At 37.0% G+C, this 26,720-nt stretch overlaps 1 protein-coding gene across 1 annotated transcript; it reads left to right on the plus strand.

The window, feature by feature from the left end:
• Nucleotides 1-1,448: 1,448 nt before the first annotated feature.
• LOC137385684 (uncharacterized) lies at nt 1,449-25,861 on the plus strand. The gene is made up of 12 exons (XM_068072209.1): nt 1,449-1,795; nt 3,311-3,509; nt 4,635-4,814; nt 15,005-15,153; nt 15,877-16,021; nt 17,166-17,343; nt 18,579-18,670; nt 21,529-21,699; nt 22,623-22,789; nt 23,125-23,284; nt 23,873-23,980; nt 25,603-25,861. Exons 1-12 carry the CDS (start codon nt 1,449-1,451, stop codon nt 25,765-25,767), a joined length of 2,061 nt encoding a protein of 686 aa, XP_067928310.1. The 3' UTR covers nt 25,768-25,861.
• The last annotated feature ends 859 nt before the right edge of the window (nt 25,862-26,720 follow it).

Raw genomic sequence — 26,720 nt, forward strand, 5'->3', positions numbered from 1 at the left:
AACATTACTAGTAGATAATAGTGTACTCTATATAACATTACTAGTAGATAATAGTGTACTCTATATAACATTACTAGTAGATAATAATGTACTCTATACAACATTACTAGTAGATAACAGTGTACTATATACAACATTACTAGTAGATAATAGTGTACTTTATATAAAATTATTAGTAGATAATAGAGTACTCTATACAACATTACTAGTTGATAATAGTGTACTCTATACAACATTATTAGTAGATAATAGTGTACTATATACAACATTACTAGTAGATAATAGTGTACTCTATATAACATTACTAGTAGATAATAGTGTACTCTATACAACATTACTAGTAGATAATAGTGTACTCTATATAACATTACTAGTAGATAATAGTGTACTCTATACAACATTACTAGTAGATAATAGTGTACTCTATATAACATTACTAGTAGATGATAGTGTACTCTATACAACATTACTAGTAGCTAATAGTGTACTATATACAACATTACTAGTGGATAATAGTGTACTCTATACAACATTACTAGTAGATAATACTGTACTCTATATAACATTACTAGTAGATATTAGTGTACTCTATATAGCATTACTAATAGATAATTGTACTCGTACATAAACACATTACAGCTTCTATCATGTCGTCTCTAAAAGGTTTAACAAAGGTGAAATTAGAGTATAACTGGCAGCTATGGAGTCACAATGATTATCTTGATATTAGCTGAGATTAGAGCAAATACTCTATTCAATTTATAATAATTCACCAGCATAAATACTATTTATGGTGAGGCCACAAGAGATCTAATTGGGTTGGTCATATAATACAGTAGCTCCAGTTCAAACAGCAATGCTGCCAGTACAAACAAACAATACAATTGCTTTCCTATTTGATCACCATTTTACAATGATCTCAAAATTCAATAAAGCCATTGAGAATTGAGAGTCAGTAAGTGGCGATGAGGGGCGGTGAGGGGCTGTGAGGGAGAGAGCATGCTAGACGATAGTGTCACTAAGGGCTTGGCAAGCAGTACAATTGACAAACAGTAGCAAAGGACTCTCACTTCTCAATTTCTCTACTCTCCTCATATATACAGGTTAGTTTCATATGGCTAAACAATATTATTCATCTTTATTGCTAAAATCAACTTTATCAAAACAAAGTTGTAAAATACTTTGTAATGTTTGTTATTGATATAGTTTAAATAATTATCTATACTGTCAATGAGTTTATACCTTTCATGTTCCGACTGTTTGATAAACAAAGTAATATCTCTTTGGGTCTGAGGGTCATAACGTTCTATATAGATTATATACACAGCGAGAGCGTAATAATAGTTTACAGACAGATTTATTGATTGGCAGTGTGACTGGACCGATCGACAATCTCTGAGCAGATCGCATGCTCATTGAGCTTTTCTGTGCAACCTCGGCATCACGAGATGGAAAGGACACGGCAGCAATGGAGAGGCAAAATGACTCTGTATAGATCTGTCCAATCTCAACCTGATCTTGTCACCAAACCTGTAGTTTCTTCTGAAAAGTCACAGCTGACATTGAGACCAGCTCAGCAAATGAACTTTTACGTTAAGAATCGTCCACATACTGCGGAGGCAAGAGCAAGATTTCAAGAACCAAACCCCATTGGAGCAAATATTACAACTAGACCAAATACAGCGACGACGTCGAGCAAAAACAGATCTGTCTCATCGATTACACCAGCGAGCAGCTTCAAGCTCATCAACTACATAAGCAGTGAGCTGCCAGTAGAAGGCTATAAAGGTCAAGGGTAAGCAGGCACTTTTCTTTTTATCCAATCAGAGTCAAGGATGCAAATCTTTACTATATAATAAGAGCAGTGTTCATCTGTCTGTCTGAAGCCACTCCCTAAGAGTGTTAGGGCAAAATATTGCCTCATATAGGAATCAAACCCTGGGCAACAAACTCAAAAGCAAGCTCATTACCATTACACCACCCCAGTACCTTTGCCATTGGATGGATAATTCTCCATGTACTGATTACTCATGACAACCTCTCACAGCGCATGAGACTAGCGGGTGTAGTAGTCTTCATAATAGCAGTAGCAAAAGACCGAGTTTGAAACCCAAAAGCTAATTTGGTTCATTCACATTTAATGAGAAAGTTCCTATTAAGACTGCCTTAAATGAATATTCTCTGCAAATTGCTCCGAGTTCATTCTTGTGTAGCTGAACTCTACTACATTACGTTGAAAAATTCGTTATTTCCTTGTAAAAAATGTGAACAAACACAATGTAGTGTATGCAGTTACCACAAGATAAGTCTATATACGTGTATATAAAAATCTCCAAATTTGTTTGTCTGTACTTTGGTTTGTCTTGCTACAGCAATTAAAATCTTGGATTTGAAAGCTCTCATCCTGCTAGATTTGATCTCGGAACCTCCTATTCACCAAGCAAATATCTTACCAATTAAGCTAAAGAGATTGATGAATTCATTTGGCGATATGAGTGATTATCTAGATTAAAATACGCATGGCATTACGTTATAACAACGTCACTAAAGCTTGCTCTCACGACTCTTACTAGTGATTTTAAATTATTAGCCTGCTCAAATTAGCTATTGGCAATGTGCCAGGGTAACGAGCAGTGGCAGGCAACTACGTTACCTGTCACTGTTTATAAGCTTATTTTTAATACCCGTGCAACACCAGCCATTATGCTAGTTAATAGACTAATTGTGAGAATGAAACAGAGGAAAGCTGCAGATCAAACTTGAGTCAGGTTCGTGTAGAATTGCATGAGAAACATTTTGAAGATGGTGACTAGAGATATGGCTCTAAATTTAGCTCGTAGGTAGTCTCTCCATGTACATGTAGTTCAGTATGATGATTAGAGATTGCGTGGCTCATGATCTGGTTTGACTTTAGTTTCAGTATTATGTTGTCACATGCTATATAATGAAAGGAGCTGATATACTTAATCAAGGGATGACTCAACCCGTCAACCTACCCTGCTTTTATTCGTTTTTAACACTCCTAACTAGTAATGGCTTGGCCTGTTTTCATTTGGCTTAATCTGACCTTTTCTCAACTTATTGAATGGTTTTGCACTAAAAAAAATAACTTGACTTACATGTAATTTACTGATTCAGCTCAGCATGCCAGGAGTTGTCTACCTACTTTACTACTTACTTTACTGCTAAACACTCCGCTTACATTACTATTAAACTCACCGCTAAAGGCCTGACTGCCTTGTCCGTCATCATATGTGAAGCCTCATTACCGCCTAACTATCTATACGCGTATGCATATTTTACCAAACAGAAACTTTGGCAAAGAAGATATCGTGAAAAAGGTGAGAGCTCAGAGCTGTAGGAGGCGATCGGCAAGGTTGAGTCCAGAGGAGCGCAAAAAGATTGTTTTAGCTCATAGACAAACTTCTGAAGAGAAGGTGCAAACTTATTACAGACTTCTGAAAGAAAAAAGAGCTTTGGAAAAGAATCAAGCTACACAAAGAGCTCTGGCAAGTCTTTTATTTCTTGTCACTTACATGTACGTGTAGTTACTAGAGCTTGTGGTCAGGCGTGCTAGTAAATTGTGAATGATACTACATACTAGACAGGACTCTGGTGCAGCTTTCCCATCTTTTCTCACACCTTATCTACTCCTATCAACCCTCTTCCTCTTCCACTTCGCCCTTCTCTGCCACATGCCTCCCACGCGAATATCTGTGATTAGCACCACACCAAGCCAGTACTATTCTTGAAAAACATGAATTGGAATTTTTTAAGCTTTTTAAAAGGAAATTGTGGCTCATGTTTATGCGCTGTATCTGAGTTTGTTGGGTTCCTATGGTAATGTTTGTATTAGATGTGGTGCTAACTAGACTCAGCCTTAGCAGAACTTAGAATAAATATATCTGTAACTCTACTTCTCACAGTGCAAAATATAAAAATACAACAGCGAGTCTGGACAGTCAGGAGACAATGAGAAGAATGATAGGTTTCTTTTATATAATCATCAACTTCTCCATCTCACTAGCAGGAATAACAAATAGAGAATGGCAATGAAATACAAGCATTCTAGGCATACCAAGATAGCCTCAGGTGCAGTTTGTACCAACGTTCATATATACAATATCTCCATTTCTACAAATAATTTTGTAGTAAATATCCATAGCGATATGAGATATATATTTTGACAGCTGCAGAATGTGGTTAATAAAGGATCCATAAATACTTTCAATACGATATAAATATGTAAATATAAGAAATTAATATAAATCTATAATTATGAATATCTCAAACAACGTAACTCTTTGTGTAAGTGTAATATTTTATACACATGCTCATTAGCAATCTTTATCGAGGTATTTAATGTGAAAGTTGCTGGCCTTGGCTTAGAGAGGATCAAAGTTACTGATTCACTTGGTCAGCAAACAAAAACTGACTGAATTTAAAGCCAGAAAAGTAAAAATTGTTTAAACAAAGAAACTGGAATGTGCCAATTACCAAATTACTTCTCAATCATTTGTACTTATACATTTCAGGCACACTTGATTCACTCAGAGCGCAGTTGCTCCATTACCTTCTGTTTTAAATCTCATTTACCTTATTTTGCTATAAAACAACAAACACCATAATTACAGGCTGCTAAGCGGTTCAGCGAGGCCATATGGAAGGTTTTGTGGGTGATACGGTGGAAACGGGCCATGATAGCCATCAGTTTAGACAAAATGGTTATGACTGCCATGGAGATGGACTGGCACACTCGGAACACGGACACCATGGACAAACAGTTCAGGCGTGAAGACTATAGCCGATCCAAGGTGCAGGTTCACTAACGTTATTTTACCTTTTACGGCTTAAGGATTTGAGAAGTGTGCAATTGAAGACTTAAGGACTTAAGTGTGCAGTTCTTTTGAAACAGACATTACAGAATAAAATCTTGTCCATTAATCAGTGATAAATTTTGTATATTTTCTGTATACAATATATTTAACTCTAATCTATATATATACATTATATATATATATATGTTCGCGCGGAAAGATTTGGCCTTGACCTCAGATATAGTAATTGAACCTTACAAAAAATATTTCTTAACAGGATTGTCGTAATGTGTGGCCACATCGGCAAAATAATCAGTGTGCTCTATAGCTATACCTATATCCGGAATGCGCACAAATCCACATACGGACATACTTTGAGAAATATATGTATAGATATATACAGTCAAACATGGATAACTCGCCCACGGATAGCTCGAACACATGGTTAATTTGAACGGTTTCTTTGGTCCGTTTCCACGTAATGATAAATTGCTATAGATAACTCGAACTCAACACTGTTAACTCGAACTGTTTTTTGCCCAACGGCTACCGAAACGGTTGTTATCGCTATAGAAAATCACTTTATTCCAAGCCATAGAGGTAAACCTCAACTTTTCGTAATTCATAAGCGTCGTTATTACTACCATCAGCAAAATATTTTTGTCAACGACTTTTCTAAAGGTTTGGTGAAATTTTATTTATACCAAACATCCGCTTAACGATCGCCCTTCGGAAGCAAGGTAAAGTGAGGTAATCTTTGCATAAACTTCAAGAAAAATCGGCAAAATTGATCGTGAGTAAAACGCCCAAAAGAAAAAGATGTCTTTTCTTTTGCGCATTTCAACAACGATCAAGTTTTGCCAATGTAAATCTAAAAAACGTCCTGGCAATAACATCACCTCAAACAGCGAACCAATCTCAAGTGATAGAAAAATCTCTATACTTTTTGATAAAAACGTTTTAAACTTTACATTGGAAGCATTTAATTTGAAACAAGCCATTTGTGCTTTTGATTTATATTATAGTTTGTATATGTACATGTATCTACTAATAAATAAGTAAATTCATGGACTTGTGACAGTGCTCTGATAACTTGGACACTCTGATAATTCGAACACTTTCGCTCGGTCCCATGAAGTTCGAGTTATCCATGTTTGACTGTATATACTCATGCTACAGACAGTACTGTATATAAATCAAAAGCACAAATGGCTTGTTTCAAATTAAATGCTTCTAATGTAAAGTTTAAAACGTTTTCATGAAAAAGTATAGAGATTTTTCTATCACTTGAGATTGGTTTGTTGTTTGAGGTGATGTTATTGCCAGGACGTTTTTCAGATTGACATTGGCAAAACTTGATCGTTGTTGAAATGCTCAAAAGAAAAGACATTTTTTTCTTTTGGGGTTTTACCCACGATCAATTTTGCCGTTTTTTCTTAAAGTTTATGCAGATTACCTTACTTTACCTGGGATTCGTTAAGAGCAACACTCCGAGGCAGTTCAATTAAAAGTTTTACGAGGTTTTACGGTACATTCTATATCACTCACGCTTTTTTAATATATACTTATTGAATGTACACACGTATTCTGTGTTTAGGTCAAACGATGAATAGTTTTTTGTAGCTCAGACAACGTATACGTTCAATTACAACATTTTTAAGACGTTTTAAACATTCAACATTCCGACGTTGATTCAACACGGAATCAACGTCGGAAAACTATTCATCACGGGCTAGCCGAGTCACGCACTCAAGGATTTTCGACACGCACATACAAAACAACATGCGATTTTTGTTTTGTATGTGCGTGGCGAAAATTCTTGCGCGCGTGACCCGGCTAGCCCGTGCTATTCATCGTATCGCAGTATAAATCAAATTTCACCAAACTTTTAGAAAAGTCGTTGACAAAAATATTTTGCCGATGGTGGTAATAACGACGCTTATGAATTACGAAAAGATGAAGTTTACCTCTATGGCTTTGAATAAAGTGATTTTCTAAAGCGAAAACAACCGTTTCGGTAGCTGTTGGGCAAAAAACAGTTCGAATTAACAGTGTTGAGTTCGAGTTATCTATAGCAATTTATCATTACGTGGGAACGGACCAAAGGAAATGTTCGAATTAACCATGTGTTCGAGTTATCCGTGGACGAGTTATCCATGTTTGACTGTATATATATATAAATCTCTATGTTTGCACGGTCTGTCAGACTGTTTAGCTATAGCAATAAAGCTTTAGCAATGAAAAATCACCTTCGTACTGGAATTCAACTCATAACACTCGAACTGCAAGTTTACTAACAAGTTACTAACAAGTTTACTAACAAGTTACTAGCAATTTTACTAACAAGTTTACTAACAAGTTTACTAACAAGTTTACTAACAAGTCTACTAACAAGGCTACTAACAAGTCTACTAACAAGTCTACTAACAAGTCTACTAACAAGTTTACTAACAAGTCTACTAACAAGTCTACTAACAAGTCTACTAACAAGTTACTAACAAGTCTACTAACAAGTCTACTAACAAGTCTACTAACAAGTCTACTAACAAGTCTACTAACAAGTCTACTAACAAGTCTACTAACAAGTCTACTAACAAGTTCCTAACAAGTCTACTAACAAGTCTACTAACAAGTCTACTAACAAGTCTACTAACAAGTTTACTAACAAGTCTACTAACAAGGGCGTGTAACCACAAGGCTAAGCCGTTCTTTTCATCCAGCTCTTACCATATACCGTATATCCTTTTCGAGATTGCACACGCTAAATTCTTAATTAATACAGTGCGCTCTCAGGTTACGATGACCCTGTTATATGATTTATTTTGCCTTACAATATGGAACACGATGTTTTTTTTCACCCTTGCCATTCGACAACAAAAAGATTTTCTGGCTTATTTTGCGCCGTGTGATATCAACAAAACTTTCTCCCGAAATTAAAACTTGGCAGTCGATGTACTGATTACAACGAAGTAACAAAAATGCCGATATGCTATTTGCCAAAACCCTCTCACAACACTTGAAAGAGATACGATGCTCACTCGCTCTTTATCTAACTTTAGCGTCATTGGCTATAAGTTATAGTAAAAACGAAATCGAAAACAGATAAGAGATAAAATTCTAGCCTCTGACAAAGTTGAAGTTTAGTTTAGCAAAATACATACTAAAACTCACTTTCAAGTACATATGTGTTTAGTAAGCTAAATTCATTTAAGTGAAATTCAACGTTTATGTTATACGTCTGTCTCGAAAGTATGTACTCCCTACGATATGTACTACACATAGTACATTGCAATGTTATATTTATTGCAGATCATAACCACAAAATACACTAAAGTTACTATAGGGAACTATAGTTACTAAAGTTAACATAAATTATTTTGTTACAAATGTTTAATATGTACAGTACGAAATATAAAATTTTGATGATTTTTACCAGAGGTTTGTTTGCATTAGATAATTACTATGGGTTTCTATACCATTCTGTACAACATTCTTACCTTATGATGCCAATACTGAAACGAATTGAAATCATATAGTTGTATACCAAATAATTTTTCATTGTAATCGTAACAAAACAGACTTTATTTAGCCCTTACTTTTTAATTATTTCACATTTACATTTAAACGCTTTTACAGCTGTGTTATTTTTTCTCTTAGTTTATTTCAACTGCACAAAACACTTTTCTCATAATAAAAATGAATTTTTTTTGCAAAGACATTTTTATTACCCTGGCAACGTCAGGCATTCAATAGATGTATAATAATACAAACTGAACTATACATAGCTATTGCTATCATTCGGCTTGTTTATACTTAAAATACAAACAGAAAGGATTATCGCGAGTATTTTTTCTATTAAGACCTACCATTGGTCATTTTAAATGATAGCAACTGCTCTCTTTGTTCATAAGAATTTGTGGATGAATGAAAAATACTTTATGTATATTGGATTTATTAAAATACATGTAACTCGTCATCAGACAAATTACAACTTTCATTGTAGATATTTTTAGCTAAAATCAGTTCATTTGAGATTAATTTTAGAAGGATTCACATATTTGTTATTAAGATCAATGTTCAATTGTCAGAAATGATAAAGTGCGGTATGGATATCCAAAGCCATTTATTTTTGTCTTACAATAGAAGTTGTCTTGAATGTGCCAACTTTCACGCAATCACAAAAATCTGTACACACAATTAATGAAACAACTAAAATGTTAGCCCGTATTAGACTCAAACCCATGACTTTCAGCTTATAAGATCGATACTCTAACTATCTGAGCTAATCAGCCACCTTTCGAAGTCCCAAAATAATTGTGCCAGTCAAAGAACAAAGTCTGTTTTGTGACATGAAAAGCGACCGAACTGGCTTGGGGTTTCATAGCATTATGAAATGATGTTGTCCTAGACAACAGTCATCGTCATACAACAGCCAATAATAATATAGATGTATCACAAACCATGGCCAATCAAGTCTCAAGAGTTGACAATATTTCCGTACATTAAGACTTGACGCATGCGTTTGCTTCTAAGATGGCCAAACTCGGCTACAAACTAACCAGATCTGAAAGTAACTGATGCCTGTTGTTGAATATTGTTGGTTGACCAGGTATCAACAAGGATCCCTGTATGGGCAGAGCGGATTCTCAGGAAGCCACCTGATTGGAGAACACAGACGGAGTGTAATAAACTTCACTCGCTGGTCAGGCCTTTGAAGGCGTTTGAGAAATTCACAGAGAAGATCCAACTAGCCATGTGTAGAGCGATGAGACGCGAGTTGTGAGTCCTTCTATACTTGATAGTTAGCAGTCTCTAAGGACTCGTTGTGTACTGGTACTGCTTACTGTCTTCTTATGTACTAGCACTGGTTACTGTCTTCTTATGTACTAGTATTGGCTACTGTCTTCTTATGTACTAGTACTGGTTACTGTCTTCTTATGTACTAGTATTGGCTACTGTCTTCTTATGTACTACTACTGGTTACTGTCTTCTTATGTACTAGTATTGGCTACTGTCTTCTTATGTACTAGTGCTGTACTTATGTAAAACCTTTTTGTTAATCTCATGTATACTGAACGGGCTGAAATATCAGTTATATGGCCATACTTTCTCGTTAGTTCTAACAAGACTGTAGAGCTATAGACAATTAGCCTAGATCCTGCCGCTAGCGGTTCTGAAGTCTATTGATAATTATAAGTCTGCCCTCCTCTATCATAATTTTCTGAGGATATCAATTGATATACTGTCGAGACACTGCAACAAACCAAAGTTTCAGAATTCAACTTGTATAGAGCTAATCCTTCCTTTTTCCATCCGATGTGCTTCAAATTTCTCCTAATAAATAAACCAAACACACATCTACCTCCCATCACACTAGCTGTCTGCTATCAATTTCAATGTTTACTCGCAGAACTAGAAAGCCACATGTTACAGTATATTACTGGCAGTATAAATGCTATGGTATATTACTGACAGCATAAATGATATGGTATACTACTGACAGTATAAATGCTATGGTATATTACTGACACCATAAATGCTACGGTATACTAATGACACCATAAATGCTATGGTATATTGCTGACAGTATAAATGCTAGGATATATTACTGACAGTATAAATGCTATGGTATATTACTGACACCATAAATGCTATGGTCTACTACTGACAGTATAAGTGCTATGGTATATTACTGACAGTATAAATGCTATGGTATATTACTGACACCATAAATGCTATGGTATATTACTGACACCATAAATGCTATGGTCTACTACTGACAGTATAAGTGCTATGGTATATTACTGACAGTATAAATGCTATGGTATATTACTGACACCATAAATGCTTTGGTATATTACTGACAATATAAATGCTATGGTAGGTCTATATTACTGACAATATAAATGCTATGGTATATTAGCCAGCCATGAGACCAGATGAGTAGCCGGAACATATTTGTCACCTCAAGTCCTTGAGTCTCAAGTGTATCAGCATCTGACTTGAAGAATGAGCATTATGGCAACTAGCACAAAACAGAAAGCCGAATCTTTGGTAATTGGAAACCCCAATTTCTCCTAGACCAGCAAATAGGCTGTTCAGTAGGGTATTTCATAGTAAACAGGGAAGTAGAGAGGTGTGAAATGCTCTGTTCTTAATACATGTTTGCATGTAATTTAGCCATAGTAGTTATAAACGTAATTCATCTAATCGCAGGGACTGCTTTATGCTGTCGCACACCTTAGATTGACTTTGAATAAAAACCGAAATGAACAAATAATCACCACTTTACAGCCTACAGTATTTTCCAATGCATGTCCCACTTCACTATATACCATATGAAAAATGCACAGACTATAGAAGCTGTCCTATTCTTAGGCTGAAGGTTGTTTGCTCTAATTATCTGTTACTCTCATTCTATGAAGCTGTTCTGTCCTTTCCAAGTCATGCAGTTTATAACATGTTGCTCATTCGAGGTTGTCAGCTTTCTCTTTCAGCAAAACCTAAAAGACTAACCATAGTGCTCTAGACTAACAGTCTTAACTGTATACTATTAGTGGGTTTCTCATTTATTAAATGTTTATTTATGCAGTGTTCATGTCTGTGCAGTTTTCATGTCTTTGCAGTGTTGATGTCTATGCAGCGCCAATATCTATGCAGCGCCAATATCTATGCAGTGTTGATGTCTATGCAGCGTTGATGTCTATGCAATGTTGATGTCTATGCAGTTTTGATGTCTATGCAGTGCTGATGTCTATGCAGTGTTGATGTCTATGCAGTGTTAATGTCTATGCAGTGTTGATGTCTATGCAGTGCTGATGTCTATGCAGTGTTGATGTCTATGCAGCGTTGATGTCTATGCAATGTTGATGTCTATGCAGTTTTGATGTCTATGCAGTGCTGATGTCTATGCAGTGTTGATGTCTATGCAGTGTTAATGTCTATGCAGTGTTGATGTCTATGCAGTGCTGATGTCTATGCAGTGTTAATGTCTATGCAGTGTTGATGTCTATGCAGCGTTGATGTCTATGCAATGTTGATGTCTATGCAATGTTGATGTCTATGCAGTTTTGATGTCTATGCAGTGCTGATGTCTATGCAGTGTTAATGTCTATGCAGTATTGATGTCTATGCAGTGTTGATGCCAAGAGGATTATCCTAAGAAAAGGGCACTCTGGAGTCTGTTTCTACTTTATCTACAGCGGGTCTGTCTTCGTCAATGTTGAAGACTGTAATAGCAGCCAGGAGGTCTTTACTAAAACAACAGCAATTCTTCACAGAGGAGAGTCATTTGGGGTAAGACTAGCGAGAGGCACTTTCTTTACGCACTGTTGGCCTTTCACGCTGTATTAATCTTCAGCAGCGCATTTGGCAGCTTGCGAGAGTAGACAACTCATTATACAAATATATTACAGCGAGTGTCTAAGGTGTGAGCGACTGACTGGTGTGGTACGATGTCCAAAATGCATCGTTTGAAAAAATGCATAGTTCATCAGTACTGATGGCTTAATGAGAGTATGGAAAAGGTTTTTAGCCCAGGGCTGAACAGAGAGCATTTTGAAACTTGAGGAAGATGAGTAAACAGCCTCTTCCTTGCGAGTCATACATCAGTAGATAAACAAAGCATAATAATGTAATTGGCAGCCTGCCCCAGAGTTCAAGGTAGGCTTTAACTAGGCAGGGCAGCCCTTTGCGCACACTTGTGATGTATTAAGTGGTAGAAGATAAATAACTTCGTATAGATCCTTAGGTAACTGAGAGAATACAAATAGAAACATAAAAACATCAATGAAGTTTGACAGGTGTTTGACGGGTGTCAACAATAACTCACTCCACAGTCTGATATCAGCTGAGTCTCCGCATGTTTTACACTTATGTTGCTTGCAACAAGATTTCGGTGTCAGTCAAACAGCTCAATGCCAGTGAAGATCGCTGAAAAGAAGGCTAGACCAGCCTTCTTTTCAGCGATCTTCACTGGCATTGAGCTGTTTAGGCCGAAGCTAGAGCCATGATGTGAGAACATATAACTGATAGTATCAAACAGCATGATCTCTGATACTCTGACAGAATGCTGACAGAATGCTGACAGAACGCTGACTGAAAACAATAGTCCCCCTGCTCTTCAATATTTGTGCATTTGAAAATTTGGATCTTTCACTGCTTTGAGTTGAAGCTCTTATGACAGCCTCTTTGTGTTGCTCACAAACATTCTCTTTTATTCGTCTGACAGTTTAATTCATCCTCCTTCTAGTTATTTTCAATATCCATGAACAGCTTACAGCGCTGTTGCTCATAAAAAAGGCAAACAAATTTAAAGCCAGGATCTGTCTGGTGTCTCTCAATGATGACATAAGTTGGGGGATAATTGTACGCAGCCTTCACATCACAGAAGGCCTTGTGGAGTTGGCTCTACTTATCTTTACATAGAGTATTACATAGAGCATAGATGTACCCAGCACGTAGGAGAATGGCATAATATTCACTCTTGTATGCATTGCTGATGTTACCAAATATTTAGCTGAAGGTTGTAGACCCGAGTCGGTCTAGTCACTCCTTTTACTAATACAAGTACTTACATACAAGTACTATAGTTGTATTCATGTGAACAAGCTCGGTGTTCACATGACTTGGATGATTGAATGAACCATGAGCTTACAGCTTTATGTATAATATTGTTTTGTTTAGAATATCACAGAATCACAGCGGGTGAGTGCATGCTCTACCTAGGCCCCAATATGTTTTCATTTTTCGGAAGAAAATAGCTGCAACAGGTAGCGTTTTTATTGTGCTTGGCCCAACTACTGATAACTTTCTTTTATTGCTTCATGTATCTTTAATAAGGCTTGAAATTAGAAGCTGCTAGGAGCATGAGAGTGTCCCTGCATGCTACTGCATGTCATATGAAGTGTCACATGATGTGTGTCGCATAGAGTGTGTCACATGAAGTGTGTCACAGAGTGTGTTACATGGAGTGTGCCACATTGAGTGTGTCACATGGAGTGTGTCACATGAAGTGTGTCCCATTAAGTGTGTCACATGAAGTGTGTCACATGAAGTGTGTCACGGAGTGTGTTACATGGAGTGTGCCACATTGAGTGTGTCACATAGAGTGTGCCAAGTGGCGTGGGCCACATGAAGTGTGTCACATGGAATGTTTCTCATTAAGTGTGTCCCATTAAGTGTGTCACATGGAGTGTGTCACATGAAGTGTGTCACATGAAGTGTGTCACAGAGTGTGTTACATGGAGTGTGCCACATTGAGTGTGTCACATAGAGTGTGCCATGTGGCGTGTGCCACATGAAGAGTGTCACATGGAGTGTGTCACATGAAGTGTGTCACATGAAGTGTGTCACATGGAGTGTGTCACATAGTGTGTCACATGGAGTGTATCACATGGAGTGTGTCACATGAAGTGTGTCACAGAGTGTGTTACATGGAGTGTGCCACATTGAGTGTGTCACATAGAGTGTGCCATGTGGCGTGTGCCACATGAAGTGTGTCACATGGAGTGTTTCTCATTAAGTGTGTCCCATTGAGTGTGTCACATGAAAAGTGTCACATGAAGTGTGTCACATGGAGTGTGTCACATGGAGTGTGTCACATGAAGTGTCTCACCTGGAGTGTGTCACATAGTGTGTCACATGGAGTGTGTCACATGAAGTGTGCAAATGGAGCACGTGCTAGCAGATTGTCCTGAGACCAGAGCACCTCTCTTTTCATCTGGTTGTTGCCCCTGCGTAGCATCACAGTTTTGGTGTCTTTGAATGTCCCAAATAGTCTGCACGTCTAATATCTGTCTGCTAATGAACATGCAGACTCATTGATTTAAAACAACTCACGTTTTACAGTCATCCACGGGCATCTGTGTACTGCCCAGCTTCTTGAGTATAACCTGTGATTAAATAAAATGCATGCTACCATTTCTTATTATTTTCTACGCTCTCTGTTTACAATATGCCAGTTATTCTTTAGCCAAACTGAAGGTAGCAACATTTAAAAAAAAGATAGTATGATGTGACTGAGGTACCACATAATCGTAAAATTTGTGTGTCAATTAGTTAAGGCTGCTAGACTTTTAACAAACGAGGTATTGCCAAAAGAATTAACCGCAAAATTTTATATTTTCAAGTAGATGTGTTTGTATGACAGAATGTATTCTGATGACAGACAATGTTGGTCGTAACAGGAGCTGGCATTGCTAAAGAATGGAACGAGAGCTGCCACAATAACGTGCAGAGAAGATTGTGAGCTGCTGACAGTAGACAATGCAATATTCAGCGTAATCTGTCCTTCTATCTTTGAAGAAGAACTGCAAGAGAAGCTAGCATTTATCAGGTAGGCTAACAAATTACAACTCTCACAGGCTAGGAATTTTTCCACTAACACTAGTAATGCTACTACCCTACAGCAAAAGTATATCTTATTTACAATTTTTTATTTTAATAATGAAAGAAAGAGACAAGCAGGTGCAGGTGCTCGCATTCGCCATGCAATCTGCAGGCAACTATGTAGCTCATGCAATCTGCAGGCAACTATGTAGCTCATGCAATCTGGTCAGTTGAGCTCTAACTGTGTTATATTTGAGTTCACTTCAGGTCTATATTTATAACCTGGTTAGTACATATTTTAATTCTTACTATGAACTATGACCCTAATGCTGATAGGACCAGTTAATAAAACTAAAGCTGTTGGTGCAAATAGCTGTTGCTAAAGCAGACATTGCAGGCTTAAGATTAATGCATAATTTCTAGCGTGTTATAATGGAAACATTTACCCCAAAGTCATGTGATAGAAACGTGGCTATATCGTCCTCAATACAAAAACATAAATCTTTTAAAAACCGCAAAGGATTATAAAATAAAAAATCTTGCATCAGAGATGTACTCACGGACAAAATCACTATTTATCACTGAATGAAAAATAAAACAATTATGGCCTTGATTTAATGATTGTAGTTATCATTCACACGTTATGTTTCTGTATCATGTTAGCAACAGGTGAAGATAACTCAGACATTATCACTCCCCGATGTAACATGGCAGTGCGTTACTCTTTTAGGTGCCTCCCTATATTTATGTCAGGCATGTGGAGTGAAGAAAACCTTTATGCCCTCTGTGCAGATGGCCAGATAAAACAGTACAAGAACAGCAAAGTTGTTGTGGCTGACAATGCCTTAGAAGATTGGCTCTATATATGCATGGAGGTTGGCCATAGATTGCTCTTTATGAGTACGCAACTCCAAATCACTCATTTCTCTCATGCTGTCTCACGCATTCCACCAATCAGCTAGCGTAGCACTTCTTATGTAATAAATATTTCTGCATAACCCCTAGCCAGCCACAGCTCTCTTCCTACTGCACGTCAGTCTGTAATTAGTATTTTTTCTGTTTCATATGACATCTACCAACAAAATGTTCTTTGTATTGCATGTCAATTTCACTAACCAAACTCCTGTTGGGCTGCATATGACACCGGTGAACCAGTACAGCATGTCACACACCCACCAATCAGCAGTCTCCCTGTACAGTATGTCACACACCCGCCAACCAACACTCTCCCTGTACAGTACATCCCACACCCACCAATCAACACTCTTCCTGTACAGTATGTCACGCCTACCAATCAACCAACACTTAATACTGTGCTGCGCATGAGCTGCACCAGTTAACAACTTTCTCGCACATGTGCTGTACCAACTATCATATACCAACTATCATATACCAGATATCATATACCAACTATCATATGCCAACTATCCCTTGTTCTGGTTGCCATTCGTACCAACCAACCCAACAAGGTACTTTCCTAATGCATTATTGACACCTAATACTTTATTTTTAGCCATTATTGTGACCCAGGTGCAAGTGAAAATGTTTCGTCGCAAGCTACCTATTGTCAGATTATCAGGTTGAAAGATTTAGTATGAGCAGCGAGCTCTAGATGAACCCTTTCTCCTCTGACCAGATAACCACCTTCCATTAGTCAACTGAAATATTGATGGAAGAGCAAGCACTTTATTATAGCCATTGAATTTTGCACAGGTATAAAATAAAGATGGACTAAAACACTGCAACAAAGTTGTTATAAAATGGCTTGGCTTAGACTATGCCAGCCCATGCAACAAGGTGCAGTATGACTCAAGTTTAAATACAAAAAACTAACCCTGCGTCAACCTGCAGCTCAAACATCTCACCAATGGAAAACAGCAAAGACAAGCTCAAATAGCCAGGCATTTGTTCTTGTTGACCTTAGTAGATTATGATAGTTTTGTGTTATGCAATATAGTTGGAGTTGTGCCACCTTGGTTATTATATATATGAAATTAGAATGTTGCTATTGTTATGCAGGGTAAGTGTAAAGTGATAAGATGCATGACTGTTCAAACTGAGCTGAATCAAGATGGTCAACTAACGAGCAGAAGTTGTAAAGATGAAGAAAAGTCTGCGCATCTCTTCTCCTCGATCATCAATGAAGGAGGAGATAATGCTCAGCGTTGGTTTTCTTCTACAGATAGTCCTCTGTCAGGTAACAAAAGGCACCTGAACCTGTTGTAATAAGACAGAGACTCTCACCTTGTCATAGCTGAGGTACATCATTCCATAATGACTAATGTAGGTAACTCACAAGTGCTGTTTAGCTTCTAGACTCAATTCTACATATATAGACAGCATATTAGACATTTGTCTGATTGCCTGTCTATAGATTGAATGTCTATAGATTGCCTGTCTATAGATTGGATGTCTATAGATTGCCTGTCTATAGATTGGATGTCTATAGATTGCCTGTCTATAGATTGAATGTCTAAGTAGATTGGCCTAGCATGTAAACCGATAAGTAACTGTCACTAAATTATTACTGGAAGACCAGCCAGTTGTTGACAGCAGTCAAACTGCTAAGTGTTTGTTGCCGATGAGTGAATTGTCACGTGTTTGCTGACCATGATTGCGCTGTCAGAAAGTTGCTAAAAATTATACAGCTGCTAAATGCTTACTGACAATCATACAACTGTCAGGTGTTTGCTGAAATTGATTGAACTGTCGAGTGATAGTTTATAGAGCTAGTTATTTTGGCTGAAACTGCAGTTAGGTTCTGCCTTGTAAATGAGTTTGTTGTAAACCTGCTGTCATTTGTATCCACTGAGGAATAGTCGAAGTGTCTGACACTTGCTCACACATGTCATACACACTCATCAACCAGACCTCTGGGTGTTTAACATGAAGTAATTCTGATAAGATGACAAGTCTTAAGATATTACAAGTTGGTAAAATATTCTACTATCTGCATCATAAATGGATTAGCTTAGTTGTTCTGCAACAACCATTCTTTTTAGTCTTAAAAATTCTAGTAATATTGCCTGACTTAAAAATTCCTAATTTCAGTTAGCAGCTTTGTAGTGAAACATATTTGTGGCTGATCTAGATCTCAATCAGCCTTTCACACTTTGAGCCATTAAAGCAATACTAACTTCAGAGGCACTCTACCCTACCTGCCAACCTCTGAAGGTAGTAGTTGCACCCATTAGGAACTAAATTGATCATTTTTTACTATATATTTAATACTATATATTTAATACTAAATATTTAGAATTATATATCTAATAATATATACTTATACTACATATTTATTACTTTATATTTGATAATATATATTTAATAATTTATATTTATTACTAGATATTTTACTTGTGCTTTAGAAAAGTTCTGAAACTCAATCATTACGAAAGTAAACTTAAGTAGATATCGCTCACAACCAAATTGTAGACGCAGGTACATCAGCCGAGAGTAGAGCCATATTTCAGAAGGTGCAGATGCTGAACTCAATGGCTCTCGATTGGATTTGGGCTCGTGAACAAGTAAGTGCTCTGTCATAGAAGACTGACAAATATTCATATTTCTTATCATGCAATGAAATATTCACAATATTTTAGAACTCCTAGCTATAAGCTTTCGAAAACGGCCTCATATATGTTTAATAGGAACTATAATGTACACATATATGTTTAATAGGAACTATAATGTACACATATATGTTTGATAGGAACTGTAATGTACACATATATGTTTGATAGGAACTGTAATGTACACATATATGTTTGATAGGAACTATAATGTACACATATATGTTTAATAGGAACTATAATGTACACATATATGTTTAATAGGAACTATAATGTACACATATATGTTTAATAGGAACTATAATGTACACATATATGTTTAATAGGAACTGTAATGTACACATATATGTTTAATAGGAACTATAATGTACACATATATGTTTAATAGGAACTATAATGTACACATATATGTTTAATAGGAACTGTAATGTACACATATATGTTTAATAGGAACTATAATGTAGAATCCTACTGGGAATTTATTTTCATTTACAAAAAGTAGATAGTAAGAGGGAAATAACAAGCGAGTGACAAAGTTAGGAAGCCAGAAAGTAAAAAGAACAGAGTGAGTGAGTGAGAGAGAGAGAGAGAGAGAGAGAGACAGCGAAAGTTAGTTGAGAGAAAGTGAGTGAGAGAGTTGGTAGATAAGTGAGAAAGTTACAGGGAGAGTTACAAGAGAGGGTGAGGAAAGATGGAAGAGACTGAAAGAGAAACCTTCACAATCAAATGTTTCAATAATGCTGATTTAAAGGCTACCAGCTGTTCTAGTGCAAGAGTAAGTAAATGTATTAATCATTATATTATGTTTGTTTCAGATTTTATACCAGTTTTGTTACATAAATTTTAACCAATTATGTGATGGAAAGGCTGATGAATACATTTTAACTTCTCTTGGGTATTGCAACACTCTTAGAGTTTGCAGCACAATTATACGTAAATTAAAAACAAATGCTTATCTTGCACTTGAACAACTAAACTGCTGCATAGTGTAAGACAAGATACAAAGAAAGAAAGTTAGGGAGAGAGAGAGGGAGAGAGAGAGAAAGAGAGAGGGAGTGAGAGGGAGAGAGAGGGAAGAAAAGAAGAAGAGAGAGGGAGAGAGAGAGAGAGAGAGGAAAGAGAGAGAAGGGGAGAGAAAGGGAGGGAGAGAGGGAGAAAGAGGGAGAGAGGAAAGAGAGAGAGAGGGAGAGAGAGAGGAAAGAGAGAGAAGGGGAGAGAAAGAGAGAGAGAGAGAGAGAGAGGGAGGGGAGAGAGAAGAAAAAACAGAAAATGAGAACTAGATTATAAAAATAGGCTTCTATTTTATTGCTTTGCATTCTGTACAGGCGTGTGCTGTTTTTTAAGTTTATAAAGATCTTATTTAGTCTCTTGGTTGTTGCTAGAAACTTGGATTGAAAACACGAACTGTTCCTTTTATTTATGACCAAAGTATAATCTCAGCTCAATTTTTGGGTACTCTAAAAATACAGATATTCAGGAGGCCGACCTTAATCACTGCACAAACCCTCCAAGGCTTTTTCTTTCGCAAGCCGACCTACATAGTTTTTAAGTTGGACATTTTTACTCAAAGTTAAAATCTACAAACTAACTTTGCGAGACAAAATTAGCGGTCCTAAACGTTGTCCGATGAGTTTGATCAAGATTGTGAGTAGTTTTCTCTTTGTGCTTCACTAGTCTCAAGTCGACTTGCAGTTCTTAGCAAAGGTAAGTTGATTTTGTTGGCCAGTTGTAGATGCAGAGTGGTGTTAACAGGCTTTTAGTTGTTACGCTTACATAGATGAACAACTCTTAATCCAGTAACTTTGGTGAGACAGCATACACCTTTACCACCACTTCATACAACCCAATATATAAGCCACCATCAAGGGTCTTATTTGTTCTGAGTAATGACATTGACTTCTTAATACCATCTCTTCATCTATATATATATTTCACAAAGTCTGTCCGTGTGTCGTCGTCGGAAATCAGTCTATAGATCTTAAAATAAATATTCCGTAGCAAAGAGGATTCGATCTCAGACGAAGCCGTTCACCAGTCTGGCGCCTTGTTCACTAGACTACGAAAGTCGAAATTGCTCCCTTGCCAATATAAGTCATTATATCAGAGCAAAACCTAACTGCTTTGCGTATGACGCGGGTCATAGCATAACGTCACGAGAAGCTGTTCGCTCACATTATTAAACTGGCTAATAGCAAAACTCTCACTACTTCTCATTGTTTATAAGACAAAAAACTTTTCTCATGATATGTAGTTTGAAAGTTAGAATGGAAAATGTTGTTATATGTTAAATACAAATTTATTTTCTGTCCAAATACTCTTCTATTACACGGGCAACGCCGGGTGGCACAGCTAGTAATTTTCTAATGCTATCTCCCTTCAAATAGAGTTTTTAAAAAACAGTGCATACTAAAGCAGGAAATACTAGATTGTTTTGTAGATATTTAGACACAAGAGGTGACACTGTTTCGTATGTATTTGGGTAAAAGAAGTTCCGTTGTATTACATATGCTGCAGTATTCAGCTGAAGAAGATTAGGTTGGTTTGTAAAAACCTAGAAATAGATTGATAAGTTTTCTTGCATGTATCAAGATCAATGTGAGTGATAAATTTTTTTTGCACATATCTAGGTCAAGTGAGTGATGAATGTTTTTGCACATATCTACATGTAGGTCAATTGAGTGATAGGTTATCTTGCACATATCTAGGTCAAGTGAGTGTTAGGTTATCTTGCACATATCTAGGTCAAGTGAGTGTTAGGTTATCTTGCACATATCTAGGTCAAGTGAGTGATAGGTTCTCTTGCACATATCTAGGTCGAAGAGGTCCGAAGGAGAAGCAAGAATGAAACAAAAGATCAGAGTCTGCGGATTAGTGGAGTCAAAAATTTTACAACTCTCATGAAAGAGTTGAGAGCAAAAGCGCACAAGAATAGAGAAGAGATTGTCTTTATAGAAATCGCAGAAGTTCACCCTAAAGATATTTTTGTAAGTGTTAATGAGTTGCTTTTGTATACTACCTTCATTGTGGTAGGTATCTGTGAACAGCTTTTGAATACTACCTCCATTGTGGTAGGTATCTGTGAACAGCTTTTGAATACTACCTCCATTGTGGTAGATATCTGTGAACGGCTTATGATGGAAGTACTAAACTTGTACATAGTTTTGACCTAACAACTACCTGAATCCTCAGTATAGCTAATATTAATTTGAGTTGAACATAAATGCTGCAATTATATTTTCTTTAATTTTTTGTTTACAAGGGCTGACAACTTCTACTTGGAATTTAGTTCTTGCTACCAGAGCACAGTTGCAATGTCTAGCTAGTTGAAATGACAGCATAGCTCCACAAAGTAATATATGTATATGCGTTTGTTATGCATATGTATGCATGTCTGTTTGTACATACAACTGTACAAACAGTGTGCGTATATGTATGTACACATGTATGTTTGTCTATATATACAACTGTTTAGATAATGTGTGTGTATGGGTGTGCCATATACATACATGTATGTATGTACATATAACTGTACAAACAGTGTGTTTATTTGTATGTGTCATACACATGTATGTATGTCTATATATACAACTGTTTAGATAATGCGTGTGTATGGGTGTGCCATATACATACATGTATGTATGTACATACAACTGTACAAACAGTGTGTTTATATGTATGTGTCATACACATGTATGTATGTCTATATATACAACTGTACAGATAATGTGTGTATATGAGTGTGCAATATACATACATAAATGTATGTAGATGCAACTGTGCAGACAATGTGTGTATATGAGTGTCTCATACGCATGTGTGTATGTCTATATATACAGCCGTGCGTATAATGTGTGTATATGTGTGTGAGTGGTCGCAGTGGGATGAAACCCGTAAAGGTCTTGTTTAGGACATCCATGCAATACTGAGATCAGGCACAGATGAAGGCAGCAAGAACAGCCATTTAATCCTTGTCAGCGCTGGAGCTAAAATGGTGAGACTGAAGCAGACCGAGTTTCTGAAGAGAGCAACGTTTGAAGCTCTTGAGTACATCAAGACAATCACTGAAACAGAAAGGTCTGTACTGAGACTCTTTCTCTTTTCTACCCTCCGTTTGAGAACCTGTATTGCTAGCAGGATAATGACCCAATAGACATTGCCTACTGGTTTACCAACTTCTGTTAGCATCTACAATAATACTAAAGGTATTTTAGTTATTTATGTCTCCTAGGGGTCCGCTGTATGTTTACAGGTACATTGGTATAGACATAAACACTGCTAAGTTACGCTAAGCTACTTGAAAGGATCTGTGCTGTGAAATGTATTACTATGTGTGCAATTTTCCAAAACATTCTGTTTCGCAAAGCTGTTGACGCTGAGGAGTCATGGTCGGAATGCTTTGCATTTCACAGATATCCAACAGAGAATGAGCTGCTAAAGAAATATTTGGTGACTCACAGCTGGCAGCGATATAAGGAGCGAGCTATATCTTCAACTCTCAATAACAAGGGCATTGAGAGTGAGTCAGCCTTCAACAAACTCTACGCAGAAAGACTCAACACAAGTACAAAGGTTGAGTTTATTTTATGACTAGCTGAAAGTGGTTTGGAGCTTATGAAATTAGTTTCAGCACTTATGAGTACTTGTTAGTCTGTGTCAGCATTTGTTGGTGTGTGTCAGCATTTGTTGGTGTGTGTCAGCATTTGTTGATGTGTGTCAGCATTTGTTGGTGTGTGTCAGCATTTGTTGGTGTGTGGCAGCATTTGTTGGTGTGTGTCAACATTTATTGGTGTGTGTCAGCATTGTTTGGTGTGTTTCAGCGTTTGTGAGTATGTTTCAATATTTGTTGGTGGGTTTCGGCATTAGTTGATGTATTTCAGCATCTGTTGATGTATTTCACCATTTGTGAGGGTATTTCAGCACTAGTTGGTGTGTTTCGACATTTGTTGGTGTATTTCAGCATTTGTTGATGTATTTCAGCATTTTTTGATGTATTTCAGCATCTGTTGATGTATTTCAGCATTTGTTGGTGTGTTTCAGCATTTGTTGGTGTGTTTCAGCATTTGTTGGTGTGTTTCAGTATTTGTCGGTGTATTTCAGCATTTGTTGATGTATGTCAGCATTTGTTGGTGTGTTTCAGCGTTTGTTGGTGTATTGCAGCTTTTACAAACTCTACGGCTGAATGAGCTGGTAGAATGTGAATTTGGTCCTGAGGAGGAAGACAAAGAAAGGGAGCCATTTCAGTTTGAACTTGACAGAATCCACCAGGTGCCTAATTTATTTTATACTCTCTTTTTAGCCCCAAGCATACTCTGCTAGTAGTATAGTAGTATTTACTCTGCTAGTAGTATAGTAGTATTTACTCTGCTAGTAGTATAGTAGTATTTACTCTGCTAGTAGTATAGTAGTATTTACTCTGCATAATATTTATGTAAGATATTATTATAATATCGTGCCAGATCATGTTAAAGAAAATGGCAAAACTGAGCTCGCGCAAAATTCCTATATATACTTGTTACAGTTGTTGTGTTTGTGTCTTGCAGCTACTGTACTTGTTTGTCACATCTACTGCACTTGTGTGTCACATCTACTGTACTTGTGTGTCACATCTACTGCACTTGTGTGTCACATCTACTGTACTTGTGTGTCACATCTATGGTACTTGTGTGTCACATCTACTGTACTTGTGTGTCACATCTATGGTACTTGTGTGTCACATCTACTGTACTTGTGTGTCACATCTATGGTACTTGTGTGTCACATCTACTGCACTTGTGTGTCACATCTATGGTACTTGTGTGTCACATCTACTGTACTTGTGTGTCACATCTACTGCACTTGTGTGTCACATCTACTGTACTTGTGTGTCACATCTATGGTACTTGTGTGTCACATCTACTGTACTTGTGTGTCACATCTATGGTACTTGTGTGTCACATCTACTGTATTTGTGTGTCACATCTACTGTACTTGTGTGTCACATCTATGGTATTTGTGTGTCACATCTACTGTACTTGTGTGTCACATCTACTGTACTTGTGTGTCACATCTATGGTACTTGTGTGTCACATCTACTGTATTTGTGTGTCACATCTACTGTACTTGTGTGTCACATCTATGGTACTTGTGTGTCACATCTATGGTACTTGTGTGTCACATCTACTGCACTTGTGTGTCACATCTACTGTACTTGTGTGTCACATCTATGGTACTTGTGTGTCACATCTACTGTATTTGTGTGTCACATCTACTGTACTTGTGTGTCACATCTATGGTACTTGTGTGTCACATCTATGGTACTTGTGTGTCACATCTACTGCACTTGTGTGTCACATCTACTGCACTTGTGTGTCACATCTATGGTACTTGTGTGTCACATCTATGGTACTTGTGTGTCACATCTATGGTACTTGTGTGTCACATCTATTGTACTTTTGTGTCACATCTATTGTACTTTTGTGTCACAGCCGCTGTACCGTTGTGTCACAGCGGCTGTACTTTTGTGCTGCTGCTACTGTACTTGTGTCATAGAATGCTGCACAGATACTTACATTAAATATTTTAGTAGAAGTCCTTAATGCATGCGGTTAAGGGAAAGTGTTATTGAAATACAGCACACGTCTCATGTAAGCTGTACAAGAACTTGTCCCTTAATGCATGCATGTAAAAGAACTTGTCTGCAAACTAGACCATACATTTTCTTGCAGATTATTTTGTTTTTACTTTAATTCAATGAGATAACGAACTCGACCAACCAAAACATCCCTTTTGCCTGTCTACTGATCTCATTGGTTGGCTCTAATTTAACTCTATATTTTTAAACGTTCTATATTTTATTTAGCCTTTTTATAGTAATCAAGAAATGTAATTTTATGGACTCAATGTTTCAGGGGAAAGAGAGTGCAGAGCAGCGGTGTATTCTTCAAGCACAACCTAGCAGCCAGTCGCAATGCCCAAAGAGGAGAGCAAGCGCAATTGGCACTCTGCCAAACCTTGTGGAACATTTGCTACTAGAGACAACGTCTTCTTCTCCATCTGTTATTAAAATTAAGTAGTATTGATGATGCCCATTTTTGATGCAATATTTTGTCGAGTCAAATCTATATTTATAATATCAGACCATTCCATGCTTATTGGACGCTATGATATGACTGGTAAACTTTGAGTGTACAGAAACTAAATAAATACCTGTAGGCCTACATGTACTCTCTAAATGTGATACACTAACCATATATCAACACACTGCTGTGAGTGTCGATTCAGAAGGGGGTGGTCAGCCAGATAAGTCAACTGATAATGGTAAACTATGGCGCAGGACAATGGATAACCCTGGACTCACCTTAGGGGTCGGGTCAATAGATAGCCATTGATTGTTGTTCAACGGATTCACTTAAAACTGACTTAACTTCACCTCTAGTAGGCTGCCAATTGTAGCAAACTATTTGGGGCTTGCACAGATGACGCATCATTTCATCGTATTGATTTATTGATTAACATATCCGTAATCCAGGCAGACTGGTGGCCGCTCAATATTATCAACAAGCTTCTGTAACTGAAAGAGTATTTTAAAAATAAACAAACTTACTAATGGGAAAATAATTATAATGACAATTATAATGACAATTATAATGACAATTATAATGACAATTATAATGACAATTATGACAATTATAATGACAATTATAATGACATAGTAGTTAAGGAAAAGGAAGAGGTGAAGAGGCCCAAAGTGTGCTGAAGGTCTTTAGGTCTGTATTTAGTATTTAGGTCTGTAAAAGTATTTAGGTCTGTGCGCTATCACGCTCATTATATCTGCGTATTAAGTCCTAAGAACATGTGGACTCCGATTGAACACATTTGTTGTAGAGAACAGGATACCGCATTTTTTACCGAATGAGGATCCTACGACTGAAATCTGATGCGCACATAAAACTCTGATATATAGCTTAATCTTTCATATGTAGAATATGTTAAATTGTATTTTTATTGTAATTTTATGCGTATGAAA

This window comes from Watersipora subatra, chromosome 1 (genome assembly GCF_963576615.1).
Source record: "Watersipora subatra chromosome 1, tzWatSuba1.1, whole genome shotgun sequence".
Classification (NCBI taxonomy): Eukaryota; Metazoa; Bryozoa; class Gymnolaemata; order Cheilostomatida; family Watersiporidae; genus Watersipora; species Watersipora subatra.